At 45.6% G+C, this 9259-nt stretch overlaps 1 protein-coding gene across 1 annotated transcript; it reads left to right on the plus strand.

Moving 5' to 3' along the window:
* Window positions 1-4362: 4362 nt before the first annotated feature.
* Window positions 4363-8702, plus strand: si:dkey-193c22.1 (uncharacterized protein LOC567837 homolog). The gene is made up of 9 exons (XM_068704177.1): window positions 4363-4405; window positions 5349-5376; window positions 5483-5632; window positions 5719-5839; window positions 5955-6167; window positions 6307-6390; window positions 6916-7057; window positions 7220-7382; window positions 7493-8702. Coding segments are annotated over exons 2-9 (1110 nt in total). The 5' UTR covers window positions 4363-4405; window positions 5349-5374; the 3' UTR covers window positions 7728-8702.
* Window positions 8703-9259: the final 557 nt, after the last annotated feature.

Here is a 9259-nt window from a genome sequence, read left to right on the forward strand (position 1 = left end):
CCTGAAAAAAAAAAAACCTGCATCGCCCTCAGAGCGCCAACGCCTCTGTCTCCGCTGCTCCTCCGGCGTCTGCAGGACTCGGGGGTGCGATTCCGGGCACAGGGATACCTAGAAACTGGGCCTTGTGGTCGGTGCCAGTTTCCATGGTTTCCCCCTCCGCCGTCAAAGGGAGGTTCTCTCCGGGCTTGGCGTGTTTGCGGAGTCCCCCCCAGTGAAAAGATGGCTCTGTCTGTCCTGAGGTCCCCGAGCCCCAGCGAGAGCAGAACTCCTCCTTGACTCCGGCTGAGTTGGGGGGTGTGGGGGGGGGTGTGTGTGTGTGGGGGGGGGACACACACAGAAGAAGCATGTTTGGGTTCTGGCTCAGCGCCACGCATCGGTTGGGGGACTGGGTCACGGTAGGGGGGAAGTAAACAGGCCAGTGTGTGCACATTTTAAGACGCAAACAGAGAAATGCGAGCATTCGATACGTTGCCCCTCCTACCTTTTAGAGTTTCCATCCACAATCACAAAGTTGAAGGAACCAGCCCCACGTTCTTACGATCTGAAATGACGCTGAACGCACACAAACTAACAAATCCTCCTAAAAATGAAGAAAGCTAGATTTTTTGCAGCGTAGTTTACGTTATGACTCAGCGCTCGGCAATCCCATCGGCACTCCCTCTGCTTTCTCATCTGATTTTTTTTTCACAGGTGAAGGACACAAGGTACACAAGGTAGGAGGCTTCTGTTTGACGTGAAAACACCCACAGTGACTCACTGGAGGCAGACGAGGATATGCTAGAGAGATTAAACGATGTGAACGTGGTTCAGATGGGAGCGGATGAGCTGCTACTTCTGCAATAATAAAACGGCAGCGTGAAGACGTTAATAGAAGTGTTTTCTCACGTAGTTGCAAAACACGATTTCGAAGAAATTACTGAACAGGAAACGGAAAATCTAGAGGGTTTATAGTTCCTCCTTTTTGAATAGCAACAGACTACAAAAGCACAATTGTCCCCGTGGGCTAAATGTGCAAAAGAGAATGACCGGTCTGATTTCAAAGGGACAACCAGTATCACCGGCCTCTCTAGTTGGATTCGCTTTCGGATGCTGGCAACCTGTCAGCTCCACCGGTGAGAAAGCTGCTCACACACCTTGTATTAATTCAACCGACGACAATTAGAATCCTGAGTTTCTTGAAATTCCACTTTCTCTTTTCAAAAGCCTCACCTCGTGTTTAAAGACACAGTTCAAAACAGTACCTCGGGTTTCGTACCGCGAGTTCTCCCTCGATCGCCGTGACCCGTGTGTTCCCGAAAGCGGCCGCCTCGACGCGGAAAAGCCTCCGAGGTGATCCATTGTGTTCGCCGCATTGTGTGTTTCTTGCCTTCCTGGTTCTGCAGCTCAAGCTGCACAATCCAGGATGCGATAGCGATCATCTCGGAGAACTGTGTCACGGGAAGGCCGTCTCCCCGCTTCCTGCTGGGTTTCCATTCAGCCCCCGGGACTATTTAGACATGTGTTGTTCTGCGTCAGTTCCTTTATTTGAACCGCAGTAAGAGTAGTAAGAAAATAAAAGCCCTAATAATTCAAACCACGAACGCAAACGGAGCCGTGAAAGGCCGTGTTTGCGTCTTTTCCGTGAGCTCAGAGAAGCGAGGCTGCACAGCTGGTGAGGACTCTGCATCTGGCTCCGGGGTCGTGTCACTATGTCGGTAGTTTGCTGCCACATGTGATGATGGCCCTGAGGCCGGGATCTCCGTGGTGAAGGACACGCGGAGTGACGGGGTCACCGTGCTTCCCCGCGGCATTCCGAGGAATCGGCGAGCTCTGATTTGATCCGAGCGGCTCAGAGAGCAAAAGAGAAGAGAAGATGGCTGCGACTGATCTCCAGCATCTGCACACTCTTCTTTAAACGCAGACCTAAGGGCAGATATGGGTTCTTATTAATAAAATGACCTTTCAAAACTTTTTTTCCACAAAGAACGCAGTTTTTTTTTCCAGGACGAAAAGCTCCTCGACGCCTACGCAGAACACGGTCTTGTGCGCGTCAATTATTATCTTAATACCGCGACGCGTACAGCGATTCCCTCAAGGATAATACAATTCTCAAAACGGGCACGGGGAGGGAAAACGCTGTGGTGGAGTTCCCAAAAACGGGCTGACTCGGCTCATACCGACGGCTTGAATGCCTGACTTAGCGCTCGCTCAACGGCTCCGTTTCCACCGCGGCCTCCGGAAAAAAAAAAAGAAAAAAAGCAAAGCACCTGGGCCTCCCCACATCGCGGCAGATGGAGGAGCTTAACCACACGCCCACTCAGGAGCCGGAGTTCTCCGCTCGGTGGGGCCAAACATAACAATAACCCCCTCAGGGAGGGGAGGGGGGGGGGGCAGTTCAGCGCTCGTACGCTGCTACGGGTTTCCTCGGAAGTCTGCGCCGTCGGATCCGACGGTTTTCCCTCGCCAACGGAACCTCCGTCCGGTGCCGCACTCCGTCCTCTGTGAACCTGACGGAGAGGCCTTCAGGGCGGGGCGGGCGTTTAATGGATGCACAGAGTGAACAAATCAACATCGAATTACATCGTTTAGAGGTAATAAATCCAGACAGGGACGTGCGAGTGGGTTTTTTTCCAATTTCCTTCACATCACAGGTGAAGTTTTTTTAAAGCGCAGCCTCTAGTTTCTAACACACCGAGGTGCAGTCCAGTGTGAATAACAATACATCTTAATGTATTCTCCTGTAATAGGGTAGATGATGTGCACCATCTGGATGCATTACTTTTGCACGTCACTTGCAGAAATGAGTTCAAGCAGCAAGTGGCAGAATTCTTCCTCCCCCTGCTGGACGTATGGAGACAGTGCTGCTTTCTGAAGGCACACTGATGCACGTGTAAAGTGTATTTAAACTGATAACTTGTGTTGTGGAGCGAGCTAAGCTCACTTCCAGTGGAGGTTCAGCAGTTGGTCTTTTGAAGTTTTTTTACTGGAGACCATAATAAAAAAAAAGGCATTGGATGAAACACAAGACATTGGGTAACAGTTAGACCAAGGGAACTGTAGGAATGAATTACTAGAAACGAGAAAAGTGGGCCGTGTATGTGTGTGTGTGTTTTTTTGGGTAATGTTAGTTAACGCTACAGTAGCAGTAAATAAACAGTGAGACGCATTTATTAAATTCTTTCAAATAGGAAACTAGCAGTATTTATATCCACACAGATTAAACCCAGTGTCATGATGTAAAGCCTCTCTCAGTCTCTTAACATTAGTCAGACGTTGGACTGAACTATTGGAAGTAGAAATGAGCAAATCAAACAGTGACCTGAGAGCTATGTGGAAAATCACAAGATAATTAACAGCTTCGGTTCAGGTTATGAGTGGAAAAAAACACAGACGAGGCTTCACACAATTAATAAGTAGCTGCATGCCCGCATATGATCAGACTGGGGCGTTTCAAATGAATTCGTAATTTTGTTTAATCAAAACAATGTTAATATAATATTTTAGTTATTGTGGATTTTTTTTACTTTTTTCAATATTCTTTACTTTTTTAATACTTATGTATTTTTTACTATGTCTCTGTTTGCAATATCCACTATGCTGCCCTAACCCTGTAAATCCCCACACTGCGGGACTAATAAAGGATTCTCTTATCTTATCTTAAGACACATTGGTCCTTTACGGTAATATCATTTTACATGTATTGAGTCTGTTAAGAAGGATTCCAACTAGACAGGTAAACAGTGACAATGCTGAAATTTAACATAAGTGCAATTTAGCAGCATTGTGTGCAGGTTAAAAGTAATCTTAAGAGGTCCATTTACTGATTTTTGCTCTATTTTTGTTAAGCTTTCGGGCACATCACACGGTCTTCCTCAGCGTGGTGGTGTCACTATGCTGCCACGAGCTTGTCACCACGCGACCCCTGCAGGTAGCAACTGAGCTATAACCATGACGACCGCGAGATCTAGTTAAAAATATAAATATATATATAAATTAGTAGATCGACCTTGAGTTACGAATCTTTTTTGGGGGGCGGGGGGTCAAACTACAGTTTCCATTGTCTGTATTTTTGCTATCTGCATTTAACGGGGTCTGCATTATCGTGGATGTACTTCCGGGGTATCAGTGCAGAGCTGTTGAGTGCAACAAGATAGTAATCCGTCTTTCCCTGAAGTAACAGAAGCCATCACCGCCACATGAAAACGTCATTTATTAGAGCATCTCTTTGTGTACCCGAGTGAATAAATACATCGAGCGACGTGTATCTGTGACGTGTCACGTGTATATTATCCACTGTACGGTCGGTCACCTTGGTACACGATACTTCGGAGCAGCACCGGAAGTAAAGGAAGATGTCCCTCTCGCTCTGACGGATACTTTTTGTTCTTTGAACGTGTGGGGCCGACGCCGACTTTCTGGAGGACAGGTAACGAGGTTATCCGCGGCATCGCTTCATCCGAATCTAAGGCTTTAATACCGGACCACATTGACCCGGGATTCGGCGTTCATATGATTATATTTTGCGATGTTTACGTCGGCTTCCGTCGTTTTTTTCCTCCCCCTGACCGTTTCCTTTGTTTTCCGAAGCAAACAATAAGTTAAGCTACAAAAACATCTTATATAACGTCAAGTAAACTTTACTTCTAGCGTCGCTCTACTCCACCCGAGCGGCCCTTTCCGTTCTCACGGCGTTCAGATAGAAGGAGGCTCACGTTTAACTCAGCTTTACGACGAAAACTGTGAAAAGCAGAGGACCGAAAAATGATGTTTGCTCATGTAAAATACCGTAGCCTCACTGTAGGTCAATGCTAGCTAGCTAATATCTATTTATAAAGTACCGTTAGTGGCCATTGTCAAAGTGTGCTGCTTTGTGTTATTCTTTAACAGATGAAGCTTCTTATAAGCGACGGTGTTACCGTATAGAGGCCCACTAGAGGGCGCCACGGTACCGTCACACGTGTAGAGACAGCTGGGTACCACTTTCGAAGTCACCCGTCATTAAGGTGTTATAAATTATGTTATAAACTATTCATATTTTTACCATTTACTAATGCTCTAGAGATACGTCATAAGCCATTAAAACGTTTTGGGTTCAAATGTTTAATTGTAAATGTTAATAAAGTTATTAATAACATTCTTTTTGGTCCAGATGCTCTGCAGTATTTTTCTTTTTTTTTTTAAGGTCAGAGGTCAATTGGAACTTTTACCTGGTCAAATAAAAAGTACAATAACCTACCAGCCCCACATTTGCATGTATTAATAGTTAATTTGTGAGCTATAAAACATAAGCACATTATTTATTAAACATTAATGAAGTCTGATAACAACGTAACACACACATCTCAAGGTCTCTCTCCTCTTTGTTGTAGGCGAGACAGACGGACTGAAGCAGAACATGTGAGATCCTCTCCAACACATTCTGAAGAGCACTGGGTGACATCACTTTTTAAAGAGTAATATATCTTCATCTATATATATATCTATATATCTTTTTCTTTTGAAGGTCGGGGTTGAAACATCACATGTCGCTGCCGGTGTCCGTGGGGTTCCTGTTGGTGGGCCTCCCGTACTCCATCTCTCTAGCGGCCCAGTGGCTTTATGGCTGGCCCAGCAAGCCCGGATATAAGAAGTACATCGAAGCTCTGAAACCACGGTAACCTGTGAAATACTGCAGCTCTCTTCCTGTTGTCTCGCTCACTGAGAAGAGTCGGTTGTTAATCTTTTGGCCTCTTTCTGCAGGCGAATCTACCGTTTGACCAGAGCTGTGCTGGAGACTCTCAAATACCTGCAATACGGGAGACTTTACTTCCAGTGGAAGTCGTGGTACCAGAACGAGGAGAACCGCAAGCACTACGAGAAGGTGCGTCAACGACGACGTGTCTCTCCGTCGCGCTTTTATGTTGGACGCAACGCCCTAAAGACCGTGTCAGAAGTTCACCGTTGTTGTTTTTTTTTGTCTGTCTCGGGACACAAAGGGCATCACGTTCGGCCGCCGAAGCAACAAGCTGGACTTGTACCACCCCCCCAACGTGGACCGGTCCGAAGGCGTGCCCGCTCCGCTGGTGGTGTTCGTCTACGGAGGCGCGTGGGGCTCCGGAGATCGATCCATTTACTGTCTGCTGGCGAGGCAGATGGCCGAAGAACTGAGCGCGGCGGTGATTTGTCCCGATTACTTCGTCTATCCACAGGTAGGAGAGCAACACTGTAGTCCTATTGTTACGGCAGGTGTTCCTCATTGCTTTGTGAAGTATAGGGACGAATTTCAGATAATAAATGTCTCTGTGGTGTCCGGACTGACTGCTGGTTCCAATCCGATCTCTGATCCAGACGAACGTTTTAGGCATGGTCCAAGATATCGCCGACTGCTTGCTTTGGGCCCAAGAGAGTGGACAGAAGTTCAACTTTGATAAAGTAAGAAATATGTTCATCTGTTTCTTAGAACAGTGATTCTCAACTGTTTTTTTTTTATTCAGGCAAAAGCCTGCGACCCACTGAAAACAATAACAAAATTAAATAAATCAACCCCCTTCAAAATAAAAGCACAGTATTTTTAATTAATTTTTTTTAATACATTTTTTTTATTCAGGCAAAAGTGGGTCACGTGCCTTCGCCTGAATAAAATTAAAAAAATTGTTTTTAAATCCTGTGCTTTTATTTTGAAGGGGATTTTTAATGCAGCGGAGTTATTCACACTCCTTATCAGTATTTGGCGTTAATGCCTTGTAATGCTAATAGACACCCATTTCACAGTATAGAAGAACACACACAAGGTTTGTTTTCGTGCTAATTGAGCGCCATCTTTTCATTAAATACATTTGAGAAGTTGAAAATTTGGGTCGTCATTGAGGGGTGATGGTGGGTCCCGCGGCCAGACCAGTTGAGAACCCCTGCTGTAGATAACACGTCACTACACGTGTTTTGTTTTTTTTTCCATAGGACAACATAGTCTTAATTGGCCATTCGGCGGGTGCTCACCTGTGCGCTCTGACCACGCTGTTTCTCATCGACGCACGAGAGGAGCTGTTCATCGAGGCCGGCAGGCAGAGGGACGTCATGCTGGCTATAAGAGGAGTCATCGGTGAGCGTCGCCGAGTTGCAGCCATGTTTTAAGCTTTAGTAAACTCAACTTGGGACGCGTTTATGCGTAGCGCAAAGACGCTTTCGTGGCATGAATGAATCCTATGACCTCGGGTTTCGCTGCCGTGATTTATTGACGGTTAGTCTGGCATGTTTGCGACAGGTCTGAGCGGCGTGTACGACATCATGGACCACTACGAGCACGAGCAGAAGCGAGCGGTGGAGTACGTCTCCACCATGCACAAAGCCATGAACGGCGTGGACAACTTCCCGTACTACTCGCCGACGCACCTGCTGAAGGAGATGAGCCGGGACAAGCTGGACAGGTGAGACCCCCCCCCCCCAAAAAAAACCCCAAAAAACACAAAATCTTCATGAAACCTGTTGGATCTGTTATTCTACCCACGATCCTCTCTTGTTTTCCCCTTTCCGCCAGAGTGCCCCCGTTCGCTTTGCTCCACGGCACCGACGACATCATCGTGCCGGTCGCCTCCTCCACGAAGTTCTGCGACCTGCTCACCTCGCTGTCGGCGCCGGTGTCGCTCTACCTGCTGCCCAGGGTGGACCACACCGAGATCGTCACGGACCTCATGGCGCCAGACCGCCGCTTCTACCATCCCATCTACAGCTGCATCAAACAGGAGCACAGGAAGCTGCTGGGGTTCTGCTGACGACCCGCCGGACCCATCCATCGCTAGTATTTACTGATTGTGCCATACGCTTCACTTTGTTTACATCGCCTGCTCTAATACTTCAACACCAATCATCTTTAGCCTTGGTTTCTACTCGATTGTGATTACATGATTTATGTTTTTGAACAGATGTTCATTTTGTCAATCCAAAGAGGTCCATCTGATTGATTTTTGATCTACATTCCTGGTGGACTGCAGTCTGGAAGGACGTCCTTATTGTCTCGGAGAGATTTTAGTGAAATCAATCTATAGCAGTATTGTGAAAAACACATAATGCTGATTTAGGAGTACAGTTACATTACATTACAGTCATTTAGCAGACGCTTTTATCCAAAGCAACTTACAACTCAGTATCTATCTACACTCCGTAGACGCAGCTACGGGAGACATTTTGGGGTTAAGTGTCTTGCTCAAGGACACATTGACATGAGACTAGTAACCAGGAATCGAACCGCCTACCCTCTGATTGAAAGGCGGCTCTGCTCTCCACTTAGCCACGGTCAGTTACGACAATTACATGTATTTTGTGTAGCCCAAATTCACAAATTTGCCTCAGAGGGCTTCGCAATCTGTACACGACGTCCTCTGTCCCGGGACCCTCGCATGGGAACAGGAAAGAGGAAGAGACCTGAGGAGGATCCTCTATCAGGGTGAAGTGTGACAGATGTCGTGTGTACAGAATGAACAACATAACAGAGCTACAACACATTCAATTTGATTCATGTAATGAGAGTAAGCAAGCATAAATAATGATGGAAGCATCACGACTACTAACAATGACGGCAGCGGTGGATGTAGGAGCGTAACTATGACAACAGAAGCAGTTATTGTTATCGGCCACACTGCGACATTTTGATCCATTAACCTGCATGTTTTTGTTAAATGACATTGTAATATATTTTCTTCAATAACTTTTTATTCATCTCAAGACACATTAAACCCACGTGAACAAACTGACTGTTGTTTTGTCTTTATGAATTGACTACAAAGGGATATTATTATATTATATTATTATTATTATAAGTACCAATATAAACAATTACAAAAATCACATATATTGTACATTGTTTTTACCGTATGCTTGTACTTTTGCATCTGAAGTGTGTTCCATACGTAACATACGTTTAACATATATATATATATCGTCAGCAAGGTAATAATACAATCATAAATGTACAAAAAATCCACTGAAGCATGGAACATCATGTAAGAGAACATCGTGATTACATTCAAATATATGCAGTCTGAACGTACGAGCATTTCATTACACATGTATCTACATACATACATATACATTTAAAACATAAATGAAAGATTGTTCCATGGCTACATTCTGCTGCAGGGACCGGGTATAAACTGGAAGTTACAAATATTCATTGTTTGGCTTTGGAGGGTAGAATGTGTCGGCGGTGCACAGATTACACTGAGCTAAACGTGGGCTACACCATAGCATGGTCATGCTTATTGATCGGTATCTGTTGTATGAACTGGACTGTATGAATGTGATTCAG

Source organism: Cebidichthys violaceus, unplaced genomic scaffold, assembly GCF_023349555.1.
Source record: "Cebidichthys violaceus isolate CVI_PGR_0920_01 unplaced genomic scaffold, fCebVio1.0.p SCAF_9, whole genome shotgun sequence".
Taxonomy (NCBI): domain Eukaryota; kingdom Metazoa; phylum Chordata; class Actinopteri; order Perciformes; family Stichaeidae; genus Cebidichthys; species Cebidichthys violaceus.